Genomic DNA, 24,759 nt, shown 5'->3' with positions numbered 1-24,759 from the left:
ACTACCCTGTGAGGTAGATTAGGCTGAGAGATGCTGGCTGGCCCAAGGTGACCCAGGGAGGTTTATGACCTAATGTGGATCTGAATCCTATCTACCCACTGGTCCTAATCCAACACTAGCCACTACACCACACTGACTCTCAACTCAACCCCCCCCCAAAAAAAAACATACATTTGGAAGAAGGCCTACCAGTCATTTAACAGAGACTAACCTTCTGTGTGTGTCCATAGGAGCCCCTTGTTATAAAACCACCTGCCTGTGGGAGAAGGTCATTTTAATTAGGTCTGTATTGGGAACACCTGAACCATTACTTTCCAACACAGGAGGCAGTGGAGGCTGCCTCTAATCTGTGAGGTGATGTTTCCCAAATAGTACCGTATTTACTTGAGTCTAAGTGCCATTGAATCAAATGTGCACCTCAATTTTCAGAACCCTGAAATCCCCAAAAAGTGCTGGTGAATGTAAATGTGCCATTGAATCTAATGTGCACCTTAATTTTCGCAATGTAATTTGGCCAAAAAAGGTGAACGTTAGATTCGAGGACATACAGTATATTTTTCTTTGGGAAACATTCCAATAGTGGGTGGGTGTTGTTTTAATAATAAATATTACTTAAGAAACACAAATCAAATTGGGCAGCAGGAATGTATCGAATACTAGATAAATCTAAAACCAAAGTTTAAAGTATTATCATTTTCCAGGTGACTACTCTAAGGAAGCATACAGTTCTTCAGATATGCTCCAATTAGTATGTTAACAGTTTCCAAGTGCCTTTATTTGCTCACACAAGCCACTTAAAAATCTAAATAATGTCCAGGTAAGTGTATGCCACTGAGCTGAAACGTCTTAATATCTACACACATTCCAATAAGAATAATTTACAAGGGTTGCATCCAATGCTGGTCCTACTCAGAGTAGACCTTGTGAAGTTAATAGTCATGCCTAACATAGGCCCTTTCATGTCACAAGGTCTGCTCTGAGTAGGACCTCGGTTGGATACAACCCCAAAACATTGGATTTGCTTGAATATAACATTTAAACCATATTAGCAGTGCAATCCGATACATGCCTACCTGGTTTACTCCCAGGTAAACTGATGCAGGATTTCATCTTAAGTGCGTTTCATTGATTCCCTCCCTGCACCCCGCTCCTCCTCCGAATCAAGTATTTAAACTGAACTGCTTTTGTCTACTGAGGATCCAGTTTTTAATGCCTGTTCCAGTATTTTAACAAAACCTGGGGGGGGGGGGGACTACCTGTGGGTTTCCCTTTCTCAAGAACGCCCACCTTCTCCTTGTCCGCAGCTGCCTCTGCCCGTTTGGTTGCCTCTCCCTTTGGACCCAATCCCTTCTGGGAGAGGGGAGCAAGGCACGTGGAGGTCACTACACCTCCTTGCTGAATCTGAAAGAGGAAAGGAGCAGCCAATCGCAGCAGCAGCAGAGGTCAGAAGGACCCAGGAAATTGCAGAGCGGCCATGGCACGTGCCTGATAATAAGAACTACCCTCGACATCCCTGATCTACTTACAGAAAACTAAAATCAGCTTTTCCAGCTGCTGGAGCCAGCAAATTCTGCGGAACTACGAGACGGCCGTGGGCTGGTATCTTCCCCATCCATTTCTTCTGCCCCTCGCCAGTTAAACTGCCCTTCCTGTGATTGGAAGAGTCTACAATCTGCACTATAAGGTCAGCAACCACCATGGAGAGACAGACATACTATCAATCCAGCACTAAGATTTTGCCCATTTTGTGCTGAGGTTTAATTATAAGGTACTTTGGGAACAGTTAACTGGGAAAGGAGTGTATAAATGGCAATAAATGACTATGCTGCAAAACAAAAGATCCATGAGCTATTGACCCATCCAAACAAGGACCAACAACCCCACACTTGCTTAGCCAGGGATTCTATACCACAGATCCCATGACTGGTGTGTTAGGTCCCACTGCTGGGATAGCTTTACTATAAAGTAAACAGAAGTAGCAATGGGGACCATGTTAATCTTACAAAAATATCAGAAATACTTTTTTTTAAAAATAACCAAAGCTGGTTGAACTTAAATACTTTATTCAGCCTAGGTGTGTAGGCTGTTCCACAATGTTCCACAAACCAGACTTAATGTAGTTTAAATGTTAAATAGAAACTATTTTATATAATATTATATATATATTTAATAATAATATTAATACCCCACCCTTCACCCTAAGGTCTCAAGGTGGGTTGCAACAAATAAAACACAATGTTAGAAACAGATTAAAACAATTTATATTCTCAGAAATAAGGTGGGTCCTAAAAATTAGAGCACTCTCTCTAGGGCATTAGATTTTTTTTTCTAATGCAAAAGAATTCCAATACAAATTAATTGACCCTTATTTAATCCCCTCCCCCTCCCCGAAATCCCACATCATGGGTAGGTAGGTGGATAGATAGCTGTGATTCCTGGGGATAATCTCCTGGGGGAAAAGAGTTAATTACAACTTTGAAACTTACCAAATTTGAGTCATATTGTGAATCCAACAATTATGTTACTAATTCATTTTATGAAACAATATCTTTAGAATTGTGCCACAGAGGAAAAACATATAGTAATATAGTAGTGGGAAATATTTCATCTTATGTCACTGATTATGATGAATTTCATAAGCTGGCTTGGGACCCTAAAGTCAAAAGGTGGGGTAAATATTTTTTTAAAAAATGGAATAAAACAAAATTAAGTGCACAAGTTCTGGAAACACAAATCAGAAAGCGAGTACTATTTCCTAACAATTGCAGTTGTTCTCTCCAGCACTGTAAGTACTGGAGGCTCAGCTGAGTCTTTTTGTCACCTAAACCCCAGTGAGGCTGGTCGTGGCTGGAAACAGGAAGCTTTCTGTACATGCTCTAAAGCACTCTTTCTTGTTCAACTATTCAACTAGAAATAGTTGAACATTTGATAGATAAGGCAAAGATATGGACAATGTTATAACATGCAGAGAATAATATGTGCAAAGAAATCAGAGAGGGGAGCTGAGGGAAGTCCTTGGTGGGGGGGAAGCGGAAGGGATAGCTGGGGGGGAGGGGGAAAATAATGTAATTGATTATTTGGATTGATAATTTGGTATGTTGAAATTGCTTAATAAAAAAAATATTAAAATAAAGCACTCTTTCTTGGAATTCAAAATAAGCATAGAAACCATCAATTTCACTCACTCACACACCTTTTGGAAGAGTTTAGCTAGCTACTTATTTTGGAAGAGAGGAAGAAGCAGCTTATTTCCTGTAAGGAGATTTCAAACACACTGTGTGTGTGTGTGTACACACACACACACACACACACACACATATATGTACACCTGAGAGCCCAAGCTGGGAATGAAGAATCCCAAGGCCATGCAATTGTCCTTGAATCCAAGACTGCAAGACTGAACAAGGACAGCTTTCCCCCACTTTTTGGCAGGGACTTTTTTTAAACAAACAAACTGAAGAAACGCTGAGGATTTAAGTAAACAGCAGAAGATTTATCTGACAGGCCAGCTAAGGAGTCTCTCTTCCCTCTCCCCATCCCCCTTCACAGACATGGCTGAGAGTTCACATTGCCCAACTTCTCCAAAAGCAGCACCTCATCAATATACTCCCCCCAATGAGAGACACCCTGTCCAAATGCAACAGACAAAACTCCCCTCCCAAAAAGCAGGCTGCTATTTTCTTGATGGTGGCAAAGCGTGTGTGTGAGAGAGGGGAGCAAATTTGCTCGCCCATAAAATGACTCTTCACCCATCCCCCATTCCTGATCTCCAGATCTCTGTAGCTACTAGAATAAAAATTTTCACATACAACAAAAAAAAAGGGCCGTAAATTGGATTAAAAAAAAAAAAGTTTGGTGTACTGAACAGGCTTCCTTTAAAGTTCAATCCTATGGATTTGGATGGGAGTTTCTATAAGAGAAAATGGATTTAGGACAGGTTTGCCTGGTCCCTCTCCTCACATTCAGAAGAGGTTAAAGCCATTTCCTACATGACCAATCATTTCAGAGCAAATTGAAACGGACACTGTCCTCCTCTACTGACCCCCCGTGAACAGACACTGGACATCAATAAATAATTTTTTTAAAAGTTTAAAAAAGAGTGATGCCAGTAATAAATATGCATAACCTTCTTAAACCATGTTAAGATTTCCTCAGAAAGTTACCTCAGAAAGGAAAACTCAAAGGGTTTTCCCAGAGGAAAAGGGAGTTCTTTATTACACAAGGATTGAGAGCTTTGCCTCTCCTTCACCCAAATGCACTCTATGGACTTTATTTAACTTTAAACTCTTTTCTTAGAAGAAGCATGGGTTCTCCTCAGGACTCCATGCAGTTCTCTCAAATCACCTCATGAGGCAGCAAGCAAACCTCCAATTTTAGCACACATGACGCCATCTTGAGTAATTATCCAAAGGACTACTTAATGCTCTTCAAACTTCTTTGTGTAAAGAAAGACCCTGACAGAAAAATCATAATGTACCAACTTATGAAAATATAGATAATGAAATATAGTCTCAGTTTTCAGCATCTTGATTAATAACCCTCCATTGTTGTTGTTTAGTCATGTCTGACTCTTCGTGACCCCATGGACCAGAGCATGCCAGGCACTCCTGTCTTCCACTGCCTCCCACAGTTTGGTCAAACTCATGCTGGTAGCTTCGAGAACACTGTCCAACCATCTCGTCCTCTGTCGTCCCCTTCTCCTTGTGCCCTCCATCTTTCCCAACATCAGGGTCTTTTCCAGGGAGTCTTCTCTTCTCATGAGGTGGCCAAAGTATTGGAGCCTCAGCTTCACGATCTGTCCTTCCAGTGAGCACTCAGGGCTGATTTCCTTAAGAATGGATCGGTTTGATCATCTTGCAGTCCATGGGACTCTCAAGAGTCTCCTCCAGCACCATAATTCAAAAGCATCAATTCTTCAGTGATCAGCCTTCTTTATGGTCCAGCTCTCACTTCCATACATCACTACTGGGAAAACCATAGCTTTAACTTTGTTGGCAAGATGATGTCTCTGCTTTTTAAGATGCTGTCTAGGTTTGTCATCACTTTTCTCTTCAATGCTTCTGTCATGTGAGGAGAGCTTTTACTCTCCCCAAAATCATACCCGCTTATGAAAAATATATATCCATTAACTTTTAACTAATTGATCCACATAGACTATTTAGTGAGGGATATATGTTTGTGACTGAACCTCCAAATGTTCCTGAAGGGTGAAACTCTATAAAGAAGCGGGGGGGGGGGGGTTGAGAAAAGAGAAAGAGGGAGATATTATCTCAAAAGTCCTGCTTATTACCCACAACCCTGCAAAGTGTGAGTGTGTGTGTAGATTGCTTGTCCCAAAAGACAAGCTGCAAAACTACAAAAATAAAAGTGGGTTGCTGAGAGTTGGAGAAATCTCCTTTTCTAGAAAGGCCCGCTTCGTGCTCACTTCTGCCCCATTTCAAATATTTTTACCTTATTTGGATAAAATATATTATTTTTCTAATGGAAGGAAAGCTTCCCCCTCCGCTCTAAAGAGTTGGTTTTCCCCCTTCAGTCCAGCTGCCTGCCTTTATTAGGTTAATGTTTGCTCCCTTTAGTGGGGGATGAGATTGTATTGGTGGTGTGTTCCCCTCAGCTGAGAAGCACAGCTAATCACACACAATTCAGGATTCCCATTACACAAGCAATTGCCCCTTGCTTGTCCTATTTAATTTTGTTTCCAAGTTGCTTCCCCCTTCTACTTACTGTTTTTTTCCTGCCAGGGTCCAAGCCCAGGTTTTGTGGCAACAACAGTGGGCCATTTGATACTCTCCTCCCCGCCCCCGCCCCGGTCACAGCAGCAGTGTTGTCAGGCAGAAAATCAACAGGTGCAGCGCTGCTCCACCAACTTGGCGCACTTCACCTCTACGGCCAAGATGGTGCCCTCCACATAGTGATTAGAGTGTCAGGCTAAGGCCTGGGACATTAGCTACTCCAGGTCTGTCAGGAAGCGATGCTCATTTTGAGAAGCTCAAGCAGGGCTGGTCCACCCATGAGGCAAGGTGAAACAACTGACTCAGGCAGCAGGATCCCAGGATTCTTTGCAGGAAGCCACAACCATTTAAAGTGGTATAATACTGCTTTAAATGGATGGTGCAGATGTGGCCTGGTTTTTTATATGAACCATGGAGAACAGGCCAGGCTTCACGGCACATAAAATTCTTCACTGGTGTTGGTAACACGCCCAACATCTGCCTGCAGCCCAGTTCAGCCTTGGTAGAAATAAGCTCCTGGCTGGTTGTAGAAATTGGCTGTCAACATGTTTCGTAAGATCTTAGGAAGCAGCCTTATACAGAGTCAGACCATTGGTAGCTCAGTATTGTCTACACTGACTGGCAGTGGCTGCCCAGGTTTTCAGACAGGGACATGGCCAGCTGTATGCAGAGATGCCGGATTCTGCATGCAAAGCGGTGGCTTGACCCCTAAGCTACAGCCCTTTCCGTGAGGAATTGACCTGCTGTGTAGCCAGTATGTGAGAGCTTGTGAATTATGTTTCTTCGTCAATCATCAATTAAGAAGAAGAAACAAGTGCCTGGGAGGGCTGCTGCAACACAACCCTAGTTTCTGCAGAGCCAGTGTGGGGAAAATCCTAATCAATTGAATCATGCAGCTGAATCCCATATGGAAAAACCATCAGATAGGAGTGGTATTTATTATCGTTTGACATCACAGCATGTTTTTAAAAGCATTAAATAAGAAAAACAGCATGAAGTAGTACCGCCTCTTAGAATATTTCTTCTTCTTTTGCAAAGCCCTAAATCCAGTACTTATATTCCATTTGCTTTTGAAAAGAAATCAAGTAGCTAGGCCTGTTTGAGGAGCTAAACTTAAAAAAAGAAATCAGAAGCCGCTGAAGGCAGAGGGCCTAATAAACTCACAAGGTGCTCAGTACGTATTTATCATGAAGAACCTCATGCATTCCAAAGCGTGATTTAAGAAACCTAAACTATTGTAACCCACTGAGGGAGTGAAATATTGAAGAACTCTTGATCATACATGCTGAAAGAGCTATCAATGATGCTGGGAGGCACAAGATAGCCTTTCAGTAGCCACAAGAGGGCTACTTTGCTCTTCAAAGTAGTTTAAACAAGCATGTAGGTGGGTGCTCTTGAACTGAGTAACCATCTCTCAATCTAGCCTACCTCTAAAGGTTGTTTTGAGGATAAAATAGGAGGGGGAGGACAAAACCTTGCATGCTGCCTCAAGTTCATTAGAGGAAAGGCAGGATATAACAAATAAATAATAAATGTAACAAATAAACAATGCACAAAATAAGATAAATATAGCAGCAACAAACCTAAAAAAAAAATAATTAAAAAAATTCAAGCATCATAATTAAAGCCCCCAAACCTTACCAGACCAAGGCTGTCCATTCTGTAGTGTTAGAAAAGGTGCCCCCCCTCTGGAACCAGAATAATTAAGGACCTATAGCATGGGTAGGCGAACTAAGACCTGGGGGCCGGATCCGGCCCAATCGCCTTCTAAATCCAGCCTGAGGACGGTCCGGGAATCAGAGTGTTTTTACATGAGTAGAATGTGTCCCTTTATTTAAAATGCATCTCTGTGTTATTTGTGGGGCATAGGAATTTGTTCACACACACCCCCGGAAAAAATATAGTCCGGCCCCTCACAAGGTCTGAGAGACAGTGGACTGGCCCCCTGCTGAAAAAGTTTGCTGATCCCTGACCTATTGGCTCACAAGGAAGGATGGCTAGCAACTAAAGGCCAGGCCTTTGAGCCTTTTAAAGCTTCAAGAAACAGGCCCAACTGGGAAGAATCTATATAGGTGCATGAGTCACAGCTACTCCTTGCAGATCAGGTCATATGGAATAATTCCGAAGTCCACACAAGTAGGCTTCACTCATCACTCAGATGTTGAACATACATTTTATAAAGAGAAGGTCTGGGGTATAATCCCATGGGGAACCTGCAGCCCTCAGGATATGATTAGACTACAACTCTGATCAGGCCTAGCCACCACAGACAATGGGATAGTGGGAGGTGCAGTCCAGCAATATCAGGAGGGCCGCAGGTTCTCTGGGAACACTGGACATAAGAACATTAAGAAGACCCACCTGCTGTGTCTTGTCCAGCATCCTGTTCACATAGCAGCCAACCAGATGCTGATGGGAAGCTCAGAAGCGAGACCTGAGTGATTTCAGGCACCTGAACATAGGCACTGTGGCTAGTAGCCACCCATGGAATTGTCTAAACCTCTTGGTGGCTATTACAACTTCATGTGGCAGCAAGTTCCATAGGTTTCGCTACACAGTGTGAAGGACTTTCTTTTGTGTGTCCTGAATTTCCAAGCATTCAGCACAATTAGATGTCGCCAAGTTCTAGTGTTATGGGGGACGTTTCCTCTGTCCACTTTTTACATACCTACCCATAGTTCTATACACCTCTATCATGTCTCCTTCTACTTACCTTTTCTCTAAACTAAAAAGGCCCAAATGTCATAACCTTTTCTCATGGAGGAAGATGTTCCACCCCTTCATCAGATAGTGTGGCATGTTAAGGCAGATCCCTACCCTCCCATTACAATTAACCATCTTGGGACCCTCATGGGAAATTTTCCCAAGATGGAGAAGTTGAAAGGTCCTCAGCCCCTAGTCAATTTTTTACCTGCTATTAACTAATTCACCAGGTAAGCGAACCAGAGACTGAGGAGAGTTCAGAGGCTCCTTTCCCAAGATAACTATGAGATGTGGTCACTAATTGGAATTTATGTGTATAAAAGCAGTGCTTTTTTTTTTCTTTAAAAATGTTTAGGGGTATTCTCATTTTGATTCAAGAAAATCACCATTTTATAGTTCAAATACAATAAATACAGTAAATGGACAAAAATAAAAAGATTCACAAAATGTTTAAGGGTGTGCGTAGTACCCCCAGAAAAAAACCACTGTGTTTGTATTAAAGGCTTTCAACCAAGGAAGTAATAACCAAAGTCTTTCTCCTTAAAAAATAAAATTAAAAATCCCTGTTTAAATGGTTCTTTGGTACCTACTATCCAGTGGAAACAGTAGGAGCAAAATTATCCTGTTTGTATTGTAAACCTCGTAAGTCACCCTTTTCAAATACTTCCCCAACATAATTTTCCACATTCTCCAAGCGACTGCCGTTGTCCAGGCAGCTATTTTCAAATCCTTCTATGTATATAAAGTGGGCACTGACGGGACAATGCATTTTCATCATGAGACCTTCTTTGCGTTCTGGTCCTGTTGTTTCCATCTGACAAAAGATTCTTGGCTTGTGAGACACAAAGCAGGGCAGGCGGGGGGAATCTTCTGAGGAAAGCTTTTACTTTCAAACACCCTTCAAAATTTGCCTTGTTTTAGCTAAATGTAATGTTCTTCATGAGCGTTAAAAGGAGAGAGAGAGAGAGAGAGAGAGAGAGAGAGAGAGAGAGACTCCTGGGAAAGATATTCGTCCATTTAAGGAATGAGAAATCACTGCATTCAATAACAGGTCTAAATACAGTCATGGAAAGGTCCCTTCTCTCGCCCCATAAGCATGAAAATGTCACCGTGTACCAGACACAGTGGGGGAAAGATCCAGGAATCACTCATTTCTTTTAAAGAGGGCAAATAATTCTGCTAAGTGAGGATACTGCTAAATTTACGTGTGCCGTACACTGAACTTTTGAAGTGCTCCTGGGCCACAAAGGAAGTAGCTTCACCATACCAAAGAATATCACAAATTGTCCCTGATGCGCCTTGCCTCTGGAGAGATGCAGTGCTGCGTGTCTTGTGCACTCGTGGTGATTAAAATTCCACACCAGGGATTTTGGGAAGGGACCAAAAATGAGTGGCAGAGGCAGACAGGCTTTACTATGCGGTCAGTCCCGGGCATCTCCAGGTAGGGCTAGGAATATCCCTTGTTTGAAAACCCTGAAGGACTGCTGCCAACCAGTGTAGACAATACTGAGCTAGACAGACCAATGCTTTGAATGGGTATAAGGCTTTTTCCTGTGTTCCTGTGATTTAAGGAATAGCTTGGTGATAGAGAGCACATATATATGCCATGCAGAAGGTCCCAGGTTCAATCCCTGGAATCTCCAGTTGGACCCTTATATGCCTGAGACCCTCAGAGAGTGACTGCCAGTCAGAACAGACGATCCTGGGCTGGACAGACAAATACTCTGATCTGCTATGACAGTTTCCTATAATTCCTAATTTTGTAGCTGTATGCATTATTCAAATCCAATTAATTTGCAATACTGTTCTCTATGGCTTTATGGCTTTTTTTTTAAAGTTTTCCCCTACAATTTATTGTTAGGTTCATTAGTTGTGAAAAGGAACAATACCTTGCACAGGAACCTTAGTCCTCCACCCAATGAGAATCTTATTTGTCACCCCCTCCGTCCTGTGAGATTTCAGCAGGCGTCTGTGCCAATATTTTCAAGGTCATTTTCACTGATGTAAGCGCTAGAAACTTGTTGCTTTGTTAGCAGTCGTAACCACTGGCAGCCCTATCCTCCATGGGCTTGCCTAATTCAGTATGGAGCTATCTAAGCTTGTGACCTTAGCCTCACACCTTGTGGAAACAAGTTCCGTAGGCTAATTGTGTGGACATAAATAAATGTTCCCGTAACAAAACAGGAGCCCCAATTCTTCTTTAGAAGAGTACAAAAACTGCCTGGAACCTCCTCACACTAATCAAAATAAGGTTAAATCACATGAACAGTTAAAAACGAAAGTCAACTGTTTGGACTGTGGAACACAGTTGCAAAAAGCGCATTTTCAGAGGCGATAATAAGGAGGTAGCTCCATGTCCCTTGTCTGAGCTGCTCCCTAAGTGAAGAGTATGGAGCTAATTGTGGTTTGGACATGAAATATGTTTACTTTTAAAGATATTTAACAGCAACGAACTACACTCCTTCTCCGACTTTTCTTTCTTCCTAAAGAGGATTCGGTTCTGGAATCCATCCTACCTCTGTTCCCAGCTGAAAACAGGCAGGCGATTTCAAAAAAGGAAGAAAAATAAACTACAGCCATAGCAGCAAAGCGCCCGGCGTTAAATAGTGGTAACTCATATTTATTACAATTATATACAATCATATTTTATAGTTGGATTCTATACATGATCACACGGACAAGCACATTTTTTTTCGGTTTTGCCTCTTGGTGAGGATGAGGAGGCAGTGAAAGACCCGAGAGATGTTAGTTAACAGGAATCGAGGCTCTTTTAAATATCTATCTATATATTTTTCCTCTCTTTCTTTGAATGAAAAAGTGAACAGAGACCGGACATCGCTGGACCATTTACTCCACCCAATAAGGCAGGGATGTGGGTTGAGGACCTTCATAGCCCTCCATGATGTTTTTGGGCTTCAGTTCCCATCAGCCCCTGTAGCAGCAGCCAGTGGTCAGGGGAGGATGATGGGAATTGTAGTCCAGTGCAGTTGTACTCTTTCCCATCCCTGCAGTAAGGCAAAAGTGAGGCGGGCAAGAGGGATGGGGGGTGGATGCGGGGAGGAAGGGTGACACAGGTGCAAGGAACAGGCCTCCACACAAAGATCATGAACTCTGCCTGGCAGATCTGAGGGGCAAAATGCCTCCTTGTTTCCTTTGTTCAGGCCCAATGACTTCGAATAGGCATGGAGAACCTCTGGACCTCCAGGTGTTGCTCAGCTCTTATGCTGGCTGGGGCTGACAGGGGCCTGGCATTCAACAACACCTGGAAGGCCACAGCTGCCCCATCCACTGTTCAAACCGGTCTTCATAAAAGTCAGAGCAGCTACTCATGCAGAGACATGACAGGGAGCTTCCTTTCTGGACAGAGCTTCCAGCTACCAGGAATGGGAAACCTTTGGCCCTCCAGATGTTGCTAAAAGCCAACTCCCATTGTCCCAGACCATTGCCCATGCTTGCTGGGGTTAATGGGAGTCGTAGTTCAGGAATGTCAGGAGAGCTCCCTGAAATTGACTTAGAAGAACTGAGCAGTCAATGGTCACACCAAGGACTTAAATTGGAACTGGGAAGGAGACAGTAGGGGAACTGGGCCCGATACCTTTTCCTTCTTCAGGGAAAATCATGAGCTTGCTTTAGGCATTTAACAGCAAAGAGAAATGAGGACTCATGAAGAAAGGGAGAAAAAGAGGAGTAAAGGATGAGAGAGAGAGGAAGGGGGAGCAGCAGTGCTAAGCCTCAGGCACAGGGCAATTTTTGGATGGGGCAGGAGATGTTAAGAAACTGAGCCAACAACCCAAGCCTTCACAGAATTGCTCCCTCTAATGTAGCAAATCACTCTGCCAGCAAATATGCCACACTGTTGTTCCCAAGACACTGTCTCCCATTCTAGTCGTACTCAGTGGAGACCCATGGGAATTAATAGGCATAATTAACTTAGGCCTATTAATTTCTGTGGGTCTACTCTTAGTAGAACTTAGCTCACAACCCTAGGAAAAAGAGGGAGTTAGGGGGTCTTCAGAAGACAACCGCTTTGTTCAGAAATGAAATGGAAGCAAGAGAATCTGGGAACCCCACAAAAAACATTTGCGTTTCATAAAAGGTGGGGATGTCTTTTCAATCTGAAACTGAACTAGGGGGTGGGGAGGAAATAAGTCACCAGAGGGAGAGAGACAGATGTCACACCGGTGGCTCTGGGGAGTCGCTCAGAAGGCAGTAGCCCCCACTCTTTGTTTGCAAAGGGGATGTTAGTTGAGTTAGATGGTTGCCGGAGAGGAAGAGAGTTTAGGAACAGACAGGATGGAACCTGAGGTCCATCGTTTGATATTTGGATTTGTGTTATGTTGTCAGCAAGGAGGCCCATTTCTCTGGCTGCGGTGTGGGCCAAGTGGCAACCAAGCCCCTTCTGGAGGCGCAATGTGAGGGAAGAGTGGCTTGTAGCGTGAAATAAAGGGGAGCCACTGGAAAGCGGAACTGGCGGGTGAGGGGCTGCTCAGACCTTGGCCCACAGGCCGCTTGGTTTGCAAGATGGTCACAACGCTACTTGTGTTGAATCACAGAGGTGAGACGGGGAGAAATCACTGGGCAGGGAGAGAGGCCCGAGGAACAGAGCACGGCCAAGAGGTACGGAGGGTGGGGGTGAGCAGGTGCCCCCCCTCCCCAGCCGCACTAGTCAATTTCGTTCTCATTGCTGGCTCCCTCGGGCCTCCGTAGCTTTTCGACTTGCTCGTTGATTTGCCCATCACCTCCTCGCCGGTCCTCCGTCTGGACGTCCACACATTCTTCCTCGTCTACATGGCTGACATCGTCGTCTTCGTCCTCTTCCTCCTCCCCCTCCTCGTCGCCTTGGCCCTCCCGCTTCTCCTCCTCCCCTTGGACCTCCATCCGGACCTGCCCCTTGAGGTCGATCAGCGCCTCACCCCCTTCCTCAGGGCCCAGCAGGTGGCAGCTGACCTTGGGCCCTTCGGGGCTGTGGTTCTCCTTCACGGGCGAGGAGGAGTTGGACTCGTTGCTGACAGGGGAGATGTCACTGCTGGTGTTGTGGTTGTTGGTTACGGGGTTGGAGGGCGAGGAGGGCTTCACCGGGATCTGCCAGGATGGGATTTTAGGTGCAGATGGAGAGGGAGGGAACTGCCTCCTGGGAGGAAGGGAAGAAACGAAACAAGAGCAGCTTAGATCCAGCTCCATGACCTGCTGAATTGCTCCTTGCTCATAAAGGACCTAAGAAGAGCTCCTGTTCTCACAGCGGCCAACCAGATGCACCAATGGGAAACTCAAAAGCAGGAGCAGGTCACAAGAGCACTCTCTCCTTCTGTAGTGATTCTTACCTTTGTACAGTAGGCCACCTTCCAGTCATGCAAACGCCAGAGGTTCTGCAAACACACAAACCCCTCTCTCTATCCCCCATTCAGGCAAGCAAGAGGCATTATCAGAGTTCAATGATGTGTTCCAGCCAGGCATAAATACTCAAGAAGCGTGCACAGCAGGGCCAGTGAGGAAGCATGGCCTAGAGAGAGGGGGTGCCAGAGGCCTGGGTGCCAGATAGAGAGGCCTGGAGAGGTTGCATTTGTCCCATGGGTCTGAGATCACCCCCCACACCTGCATTCAGGAATCCCCAACAGGCTTCCATGGCCAGCTGTTAACCCAGAACACAGTGTTAGTCACTATTGTAGGCTAGGAACTGATTCTTAGACATGCCCTACGTAGTGTCAGGGACATGTAGGGATTTCCAGAGGGGGAATGAAAATGGGAGGACGTCTTACCCTCTTGGCAAAGCCTTTGCCCCTCAGCCTTGGAAGAAACCCTGTATCGGAAGCGCCCGCCACCTCCTCTGCATGTAAACGAGCAAACGCTCCGCATTATTCACCAGTATCATAAATGCTATCAAGAAATTCAATTTGGAGGCTTTTCTCCTTGGCTGCGGTGTCACGGCCTCTTGCTTTGCTGCAAGGGGGGGGGGGGCCTTGAGCTGGCTGGTTCTGTTTATTTATTTTAAGAAATATATTTTCCAAAAGCACTTATCTCCACAGCTGCATTAATACACACATATACACACACACCCCAATGGCGACAATGAATTTCCTCTTAATGATGAGATGTCCCTTTGCGGACACACAAACAAGAGCACGGGTGTCCTTGTTTGGCTCACCTAGCAATCGCTGGCAGTAACAGAGCACTGGAGTTCTGCATGAGAAATAGGTTTAGGACAGGGAGGAAATCCCAGGCCCGGAGGCAAAATGTGGCCCTCCGGTCCTCTCCGTTTGGCCCTTGGTACCCTCCCCAAGCCACACCCCTCTTCTTAGCCACACCCCACACTGGCTGTGCTTTGTACGCTCCTTGAGTGTCTCTGCTTGGCTGGAAATGTGTCCTTGAACGGTGAAAATGCCTCTGGCTTGCCTGCTTGGAGGACACAGAGTGGTGTGTGAGTGTGTATGTACAAACCAACCTACTGCACGAAGGTACATCCATTGCTCTGTCCACTTTCACCTCTAGCCCCGCCCACCACTGGCATGTGGCCCCTGGAAAGTTGCTCACAAGGGAATGTGGCCCTTGGGCTGAACAAGAATCTCCATCTCTGCTTTAGACATACAGTGCATCACCCCACATATCCCAATTGTTGTTTTTTTAAGAACCAGTGACAGCAGGGAGGGGGAGGGGGAGGAGGCAGACTCTGAAGATGCTAGATTCAATAGCCAGCTCCTAAAGTCCAGCTCCCTCCCTGAACAGAGAAGGGCCTGGGACCAGCTATGCCTGGTAGGGCAGCTTCAATTATTATTGGACTGGGAAGGTACGACTGCAAGAGTTCAGACACTGGCATCTGGATTACTGCAATTCACTCTGTGGGGCTGCCCTTGCCCTGGAAACCACAGCTAGTACAGAATGCTGCAGCATAGGAGCGAGAACCCTCCTCTGCTCCTTCTAAGTCCTGCTCAGAGTAGACCCACTAGGTGGCATTGAACTAGGTTTTATTCCGAGCAGACCCGCTGAAATTAATGAACCTCACTTCATGTTCCGTATTTTCAATGGATCTACTCACTGAAATTAACAGGCCTAAGATAGTCACTCGTGTCCATTAATTTCAATGGGTATACTTTGAGCAGGTCTAGCACTGGATGCAACCCCTACAATTTGTTAATCTGTTGGCAAATCACTTAGAGACTGTTTTGGTATCAAGCAGCATATAAGCACAGGGGAAAAGAAAGACAGGTTTGCAGAGAGGCCCAGTGGGTCTGTGGGTTGCATTATTGAGAAATTGGCCCCTTAGAGCTTCCTCCAAGAGGGGAAGAGTGTTATTGTGTTTGAATCCTGCTTGCATGTTTCCTACAGGCACTGGGATGGCCACTGAGAGAGAAGAGGATGCTGGACTCAGATGGGCCATTAGCCTGTTCCTGCAGCCAGTCTCTTCGTGGGTTATTGTGGTTCTGTATTACTGCATACCTGTTTAGAAGCAGCCCTTTTAACGAATAAATCTCCGACTTCAGCTCGTTGATATTCTGAGATTCCAGGATCCAGTTAGTGGACGTCGTGGCCTAGGATGCAAAGAGGAAGTCTTGGTCAAAGGCAGGTGAACTCAGACATGGACTCCCCTCAAGAGAAAGTATCCCAAGAACACAGGCTCTCAAAAGCATTTCCGAGGACGGCGTTGTTTGTCTTTCAAAGGAATCATAAAGGTTGCAGGCAGATGTTTCCGCCACAACAGCTAGGCGTTAAGGGGCAGCACATGAGGATTGCCCTGCCTAGATTTTCTTTTAAAATAAACAATTTTTATTGAAGGCCAAAGAGGGAGTGAAATGAGACAGTGCAACTCCGGTGAGCATAATGGATGTAGGAATTTGTGCATGGAATTACCTTGAGCTCTCCAACCACAGGACTTTTGCACCAGGATCTGCCTGGTGGACTTTAAAAAAAAAAATTAAAAAATGGGGGGGTGGTGTTTTTAAGGTATACCCTGCAAGCCTGCCTGCCCGCCCTTAACTAACCCCACAGTGTTCTGACTCATAGTTTTCTAACCATAGCAACAACAGTAAAGGGCTTTTTGCAGGGTGGAGAGTTAGTATCCCTGACCGTGCAATAACTCTGGCATAACTGTAACCAGTTGTCACAAGTGGTTGCAGTGCAAGGCTCAGGGGTGAAGGAGGCAACAGGCTCCGCCCATAAGCCACCATTTTGCCACTGAGGAACCTGGGGACCTTTTGCATGCAAAGCAGATGCTCTACCACTGAGCTACAACCCTTCGCTTAAGACATGGCAACATACAATAAGCTGTTTTATACCGGATTGGATTGAGTCAGAAAACTGATCCACCTACAGTGGTGCCTCGCAAGACGAAATTAATTCGTTCCGCAAGTTTTTTCGTCTAGCGAATTTTTCGTCTTGCGAAGCACGGTGTCGGAAAAGTCTTGGAAAAGCTTCAAAAATCACCAAAAACCTCAAAAAAGGCTACCACACCGCGTTCTATGAGTTGCTCCTCGAAGTCAAGTCGCAACTGTATTAACGGTGTTAAGAAAAAGGAAACAAACTTGCAAAAAACGCAAGACGTTTTCGTCTTGCGAAGCAAGCCCATAGGGAAATTCGTCTTGCGAAGCAGCTCAAAAACCGCAAAACCCTTTCGTCTAGCGAGTTTTTCATCTTGCGAGGCATTCGTCTTGCGGGGCACCACTGTATCTCAGTAGTGTCTGCACTGACTGGAACCAGCTCTCCAGGGCCTCAAATCAGGGACATCCCATGGAGATTGGAGGGCAACACCCAGCCCTATCTGGAGAATGAACCTGGGGCCTTCTGCATGCAGGACAGGTGCTTGGCCTCTAAGCCAAAGCCGTCCCTTCATCCTTGGGCTTCAAGCTGTTGTTTTAAGTGGTGATCCAGAAACCCTGAAATCCATCCATGCCATCCTTGGATGGGCTATCTAAGTCTCAGCTCACATCATCTTGCTTGGAAACGGATCCCAGCTGCTGCTGCTGCTGCTGCTTTGGCAGCAACCATTGCAGCCCCCCCCCCCCGCCCTAGCCTGCCTTTCTGGCAGCGACAGGCTCAGCTCCATAGTAGCTGACAACCCAGGCACAGATGTGTTCCCCAGGGAGGCTGCCACTCCCTGAGCCTCTGAGGCAGTGGGGAATCCACAAGCCACCGTTTTTGGCTCTCTCTCTCGAAGCCCTTTGAAAACTGCAGAAGCACATTAAAGGAGCAGAGAGTGGTTTCCACTTGCTGGCCTGTGCAAAAGGGATTCGGATTTCCAAAACACATATGGTGCCAGATGCTGCAGGATTTAAGAAATAAAAACCTGACATCTGGGGCTTTTTAAGCCAGCCTCTTTTAAACAGCCACAACAACAAAAAAACAAAAACAAAAACCCCAGAAACAAAAGTGGTAGAAAATTCAAGGCTACACACACACAAATGAATGTAGCAGGCTTTTCTTTTTTCCTTTTAATTACTTAAAGCCCTTCTTTTTCATTTTTTACAGCATGTCAGCAGGAGTCTGAAAAGCCGACATAAAAACTTAAAGAGCACAGCTGAAAAAACTATGGTTGGGGTTTTTGTTGTTTTTAACTGCTAAAGTTTAGGGAAGACTTCCACAACCTGGCACCTTCTAGACGTTGGACTGCAACTCCCAAATGCAGCCAGCATGCCCAATGGTCAGGGAGGATGATGGGAACTATAGCCCAACGACATCCACCTAAACTTTGGAACTCCCTGCCTATTGATGTACACCGTACACTTTTCAGTGCCTGCTTGAAACATTTATGTTTAGGCAAATCCTATCTGGACACACAGAATGCTGACATGTTCTTTTCATCCCTCCTGCCAATTGGTTTTTAAATATTTTTTAAATAAGTGCTTTCAACTGTCTTTTGTTGACTAATTTTTTTTAAAAAAAAATGTAAAGCACTTTAAGGTTTTGTTGCAATCTAGTATATGAATGCTATGAAATGCCAAAAAATGCGCGCGCGCGCGCACACACACACACACACAAACTTTGTATAAACAGCAGCAAGTGTCACTATTTTCAGAGGAGGGCTTTAGAAAGAAGAAAGAAGAAGAAAGAGGGAGGAGGAGGAGGAATCTTGAAAGACTCCCCATCCCAACAAGCTCATTTTCTCTCCTTAAAGTGTAACATATGCTCTTGATCTTAACACTTCTCAGACTCAGAAGAGAGAGTCTCCCAATTTCCTGGCTGGCTCCAGGCCACCAGCAAGACCTTCTGTCTCCCCAAAGGAAAAATGAGCGAATGGGGGCTTGGGAGGCTGGATTCCCTTTCTCCTGGTACCAAATTATTTAGGACAGCATTTGTGCCCCCCAGATGTTTCTGCCAACTCACTGCAGCCTGTGTGGCCAAAGGCCAGGGATGAGGGGAATTGTAGTCCAGCAAGATCTGGTGGATCAGAGATTCCACATGCCTGGACTAAAGGCTCCTGGGAGATGGGAACACTAAGCAGAAAGGAGGCTGCCCACTGCGTCTCTGCATGAATGCCTGCTCTGGCTTTTAGTAAGCCTGATTTAAAACACGGATGCGCTACATTGATCGTGCTCCCCAGCAACTGCTGGTGGGCTTAACTCCCCTTCACATATCTGTCAAATCCTTCTTTTTTTTAAAAAAAGCCACTGCAGCATATTTCATGAATTGCTTTTGCAAGCTGTTTGAGGACCCGTTTTTGCAGTTATCGAAAGGGTACAGGGTGATGAGAGATACCTTGGAGGAAGCCAGTTCTTGAGTGAGCTCCTGGATTTTCTGCTGCTGTTGGATTAGAAGTTCCTGGACAGAAGCTAAAGTTGTCTGAAGTTGAGTCACTGTTTTAAAAGAGGAAGGAAACAGAGGGGGAAATGAGATCACAACACAAAAAAGTGTTCTGATGTCCAACTACAAGATGCCTCCGTTCTTTCTACGTCTAATTTATCAGTGGCTTTTGCTTGCCCGAACCGCTTATAATTTATCAATGTCATGGGTAATCTACCTGCACTGTTATCTAACCTCCCCTATTTCTACTTTATCTTCCCTTTGTATAGGTGTCTATAAGCCCACAGTATATCTATCCGAAACCTCTCCCTTCTAATTATATCAGTTTATGATTTGCACTGTCTCCCTGAACTCGCGCAGCCTCGGTGTCATTTATCTGCCTCTGAACTGCGCGGGGGGAAGCTCTCCTTCGCGCTTGAGGTTTGTATACGGTTTGGAAGAGGACAACACTTCTGGAATAAGCGGCAGCAGCAAAGAAGGAACAGATGCCCAAATCACATCCGCAAAATACACTGAATGGGACTGAACAAGGAACCTCCTGCATGCAAGACAGGTGTTCTACCGCTGAGCTACAGCCCTTCCCCTATTGGGAGATTGGGAAAACAACATAGAATCATAGAACTGTAGGGTCAGAAGGGGTCCCGTGGGTCATCTAGTCCAACCCCCTGTAATGCAGGAATCTCAACATGTGTTCTTCAATTCAACTTGAAACCCTGCTTAGCTTTGCAAAAATGTGCTAGCGGTTTTATTGCTGGGCAATTCAAAAGTAGCAGTTATCCTCCCCCCGCTTTAGAAGATGCTCCTGTGCTCTGCATCTATGCACTTACAACAGCACATGAATCAAATAATTATGCACGGAATGGAGAAAGCAGAGAAAAGTTTTTTTTCTCATAGCACTAGGGCGCACGGACATCCAATGAATATGATGGTTGGAAGAGTCAGGACAAACCAAAACAAAGGACTCCACACAGTGTAGCGATCCTGGAGGAGGCAAGAGCGGCCAACAGCTTGGATGTCTTTAAAAGGGGATTGGACAAATTCGTGGAGGCTACTAGCTGTAATGGCTATGCTCTGCCTCCAGCGTCAGAGGCAGTAATTCTGCTGAATACCAGTTGCTGGAAGCGGCAGGAGCGTAGAGCGCTCTTGTGCTTGGGTCTTGCTTAGTGGGCTTCCTATTGAGGCACCTGGGTGGCCACTGTGAGAACAGGATGCTGCACAAGATCCTGGTCATTGGCCTGATCCAGCAGGGTTGTTCTTATGTTCTAGGCAAAGGGCCAGTTAAAAGTCATTTACGTGAATATAGCGGATGGGGAAAAGATTCCTTCTCTGGATACATTCTCCCCACCACCCCCGTCTCCAGGAAAGAAAACTCAGTTGTGGCAGGGAGGGGGACTGATTAACACTGCTCAGAGGTTCCCCCCAACCCCCCTTTTTTCAAATTATAAACCAGTAAACAGGTTCATAAAAAAAGAAGGAGAGAGAGAGAGGAGAGAGATTTCACTAGTGTGACAGGTAACAGCTAATCTAGGTCATCCGTCGGGGCAGTGTGTAATGAAGAATAGCCCTATGGAGTCAATAACAGAGAAGGTTGCCAGGGTCGGGGGACGAGGCGTAATTACAGACTCTCTTGACCCTGCCTTGAGTACTCAGAAGGAAAAAATGTGGAGGGGAAGGGGTGGCAGCAGAGCAGGTGCCCCCACCCGTCCCCCAAAAGAAAAAGGAGGGGGCAGGAGGGAAAAAACCCAAAGAAAACCCTCAGAGAAGCAGAAATTAAAAATGAACTTTACAGCCCCTTCGAAAGGCTGTCATTTTATTCCCCTTATTAATATTCTGAGGTTGGGAGCCTTTCCGTAAAAACATAATTAATTGAGGCCGCGCCGACAGTAAACAAGCAATTTCAAATTAAACCGAAATGACGGCGGCTTCATTTGCAAATGTGAACAGATTTCTCAGAGCAGATAAATGAAGTCACCACATAAAGTGGAGATGGAGGAGAAGGTTGGGGAAAGGAGGGAAGACTGGGGGTGGGGGGGTGAAAAGAAAGGAGACGTGGGGGGGAGAGAGACGTGGGGAGCAGGGGCTTTGAGGGGCAGGGACTGATGGAATCATTAATCTTCACCTGTCTGCGTCACGCTGCCACTCATCTCAGAGATGCTCGACTCGATCCTCTGCAGTTGCTTCCTGTCTTCCTTGCCGCCCATGATCAACGGGAGCAGGTATTTCTGCACCAAAACAGCAGAGAGCCAAGTGTGTTGACAGGAGGAAAGGAAACAGGGGTACATTTGCGCTTGGCTCAAGCACCCTGAAATCTGAACCACACGTTCCTTGCCAAACATCAATCAGTGCCTGGTGGGGTGCTACACATAGAATGGCCCAGCGTCCAACCGGGTTCAATTAAGATATCGCACTAAACTGGGTTTTGCACTTCCAACCGTAGAGGCAAACTATGGACTGCTTCAGACCTAATTCAAGCACCCTGAGAACCATGTATTCCTTGCAAGACTTCAATCAGCACCAGATAGGTTGCTAGATGCTACATATATATATAGATACATATATGCTTTCGTAGATTTTCACGGGTACAGGAATGCAGGTTTTGGTGTCTTCGGGTGTCTTCCCGTGTAAGAGTCGGGGTGTCTGTGCGACGTTTCGACGAGGTCTCACTCGTCATCTTCAGGCTGGTGCTTTCGGCTTCTTGTTCGGCTCTGTTCCAGTAACAAGAAGCCGAAAGCACCAGCCTGAAGATGACGAGTGAGACCTCGTCGAAACGTCGCACAGACACCCCGACTCTTACACGGGAAGACACCCGAAGACACCAAAACCAGATACATATATATATATATACATATGTATATGTACATATATACCAGCTCACAGCTGGTTGACTGTACTCCCTTTTGTTTTGAGGCACAGCTATAACCAAAGTTTGCCAAGTCAGACCTTGAGCTAAACCATCGTTAGCACAAGCTATGGTTTACAAACCCACTTCAAACCATGGTTTGCAATTCTGATTTGCTGGCACATTACAAACCATAACATTATTAAAGTTCAAGCTAGGCATATACACTTGCAGTGTGAAGCAGGGTAAATGGTGGGTATGAGCTGGGTAAACCTCCAAGGGCCGGAAAGGGAAGCTAGAGGCCCACATTCAGCCTGTTCCCTATGTGAGGCAGGACTCACAAATAGGAATTCCCTCTCAGCCTGCCTCCAGTCCTCTGGAGCAGGCCATGGGGACGGGACTGGTGAGAAAGGCATTTTAGGCCCTGAGACCTTGCAGGTATAGTTTGAAATAATAATAATAATAATAATAATAATAATAATAATAATAATAATCTCTGTCCCAAAGGGAATTTCAGATTTGCTGTACTCCAGAACAGAAATATTAATCTTCCACCTCTGGGGGGAAATATTAGATAGAGAAAGACAAAGCCTAGCATCTGCCTCTAATCTTTGCTTTAAAGAGGAAAAATAAATAAATAGTGTCTAGCTGGAGAGAGAGAAATGTTTAAATGTACTTTTTAAAGAAGAGTTTACTATGCTTTTTTAAAAAAATAAAATAAAAATAAAACCCCACAAGATTGAAGTGCCTGGGGGTGGGGGAATATGTTCTCCACTTGATCTACAACGTTAATGATACAGATGTCTGGCGTCAGCCTCGTTTACGTATTTGCATATCTGTTAGCACTTCACAAATGAAAGTGAGGGGACACCCTTGTAATGCCCGGGTTAGCTCTGGCACAATGGGAGTCACTGCTAAAATCTGTGAGCCATTACCTCTACCCCACTTGCCACTCCTGCCTCTTTACATGAGGCTAAAGTCCTATTTTACCTGTTTGTATATTTAACAAGTAGGACTTGCAAGGAAATACTATTGCAATGTGTTCTCGCCTCCTAAAAGGAAGGATCCTGCTCCAGGATCCAGCCAGGCATGCTTTTCTCCAGTGGACCATTCTGCACACAAACCCCAATCGGCCCTAATCTTCCACTTTTCCTTTTTCAAACAACTCACAACGTTCTGTGAGCTAATACTGCATTTTCTGGTGGTCATATATAAAGCGACCGTGTGGATGCTTTTGGTAAAATCCTGGTGGAAAAATATGCAGCAACCACACACAGTGTGATCTCTTGAAATGGCTTTTCATGCACAGTACAAGCTGAAATAATTAATTCTTCTGTTTTTGTTTAGTTGTTTTACAGGGTCTTTTCCAGAGTTCAAAAAATAATCCCACAGCTGCATTGGGTAAAATGGCAGGCTGTATACTTGCACAGTGCTTGAGTTTATGTGTCATGATAAACCATGGTTTAGTGTTACATGCACCAGCAGGAATACTTGTACACAGTGTGTTTATGTATCACACCCTCAGGCTGAAAAGCAGGCTCTTCACCCCAGTGTAAAACTAGCCAGTTTCTTCAAACCATGGTTTCTGAAGTTGGCTGGTTAAACAAACTAGTGCTTGTTTGAAACCTATGTTTATACTACCAACTGGTTCAAATCACCTTTAGAAGCCCTCCTATGTCTGAGGTGAGGTAGGTGAGAACAGGAGGAAAAGCTTCTTCGAATTACACCCAACACATGGCAAATAGTTTGATGAGCATTGGGTGCCAATTCAAGTCCTCTCTAGTTTGCTCAGGTTTTCGAAAGCTCTCTAAAGTTGCTTGTTGCCAACTGAATTTTTTATTCATATTTTACTGCTACTTTTTCGGTATCACTTTTTAAAAAAGTTTTTTAAAAGGAATAACAGAATTATTTTAGCTTCCTCTCCCCGCCCAGTTGCTTGCTTTCAGAGCTGCAGCCATTAGCCACCTGCAAAGTTTTAGATGGAAAGATGGGGCGGACATCTTTCCAATAAATGCAGATAAAACTCAAATACTCCCCTGGCACTGTGCTTTGTTGATTCATAAGCCCTAATGAAGTTAACACTCTCTTCTTTTGCTAACAGAAACAGACCTACAAAGTATATTTCCAGGGGGTGGGAAGGAGAATGCATGGGGTCCAGGGAGCAAGGGAACTCTGCAGCAAGAGGCAAGTCTTCACAAGCACACACAAGCCGTGTAAATACAGCATTCCATGACAAGAGCTCAACTCTCTACACTGCAGGGGCCACATTCCCTGCTGTGCAACCTTCCAGGGGCCGCATATCAGTGGGGAGCAGGGTTATGGACAAAATTGGGCAGAACAGACCATTGATCAAGCAGACATGGTGCTGACTGGCAGTGGCTCCCCGGGGTTTCAGACAAGGGATATTCTCAGGCCTACCTGGAGATAAGGGCGGATCTGACAATTTTGGTTTTCTTGGTTTCTCATCCCCCCCCCAAAAAAAATCTTAAATTCAGCACTCTACATTTCTGTAGCAGTTCCTTTTTTATATCCTCATGTGAATCTGTCAGCATTCTGGTGCAAACTTCTCCTAATAAGCACATTTTTGTACGCAGCTCTGACTCACATACACATTTTTGCAAGTGGTTTCCACAAACACAATGCATTTTTTCTATTTTATTTTGATGAATATATTCACTTTTATGTACACTCTCCCCTAAGATATGCATTAAAAAAAAGTAACTGGACGATGACATTACAAAATTCATAGAAGTGTGA

General features: G+C 45.0%; 1 protein-coding gene across 15 annotated transcripts in view; it reads right to left on the bottom strand.

Annotated features, from left to right (window-relative positions):
- The window catches only part of PEX14 (peroxisomal biogenesis factor 14), a 140,959-nt gene that overhangs the window by 15,034 nt on the left and 101,166 nt on the right, over positions 1 to 24,759 (bottom strand). For 10 of the 15 annotated variants that reach the window (XM_082230328.1, XM_082230335.1, XM_082230340.1 and 7 more), the window contains exons 6-12: positions 21,283 to 21,385; positions 19,119 to 19,216; positions 15,867 to 15,958; positions 8,094 to 13,566; positions 1,527 to 5,215; positions 1,288 to 1,401; positions 212 to 256 (exon numbers count right to left, since the gene is read on the bottom strand). In XM_082230328.1, the coding sequence (XP_082086454.1) occupies positions 13,098 to 13,566; positions 15,867 to 15,958; positions 19,119 to 19,216; positions 21,283 to 21,385 (762 nt within the window). In that variant the 3' untranslated portion in view covers positions 212 to 256; positions 1,288 to 1,401; positions 1,527 to 5,215; positions 8,094 to 13,097. Of the gene's footprint in view, positions 1 to 211; positions 257 to 1,256; positions 1,402 to 1,526; positions 5,216 to 8,093; positions 13,567 to 15,866; positions 15,959 to 19,118; positions 19,217 to 21,282; positions 21,386 to 24,759 lie in introns of all 15 variants that reach the window. The other 5 variants (XM_082230338.1, XM_082230332.1, XM_082230333.1 and 2 more) reach the window with 5 other exon arrangements.

The sequence above is a fragment of the Podarcis vaucheri genome (assembly GCF_965113315.1).
Source record: "Podarcis vaucheri genome assembly, chromosome: 7".
In the NCBI taxonomy this organism is placed as follows: domain Eukaryota; kingdom Metazoa; phylum Chordata; class Lepidosauria; order Squamata; family Lacertidae; genus Podarcis; species Podarcis vaucheri.
This window is presented reverse-complemented; position numbering and strand designations above follow the sequence as displayed.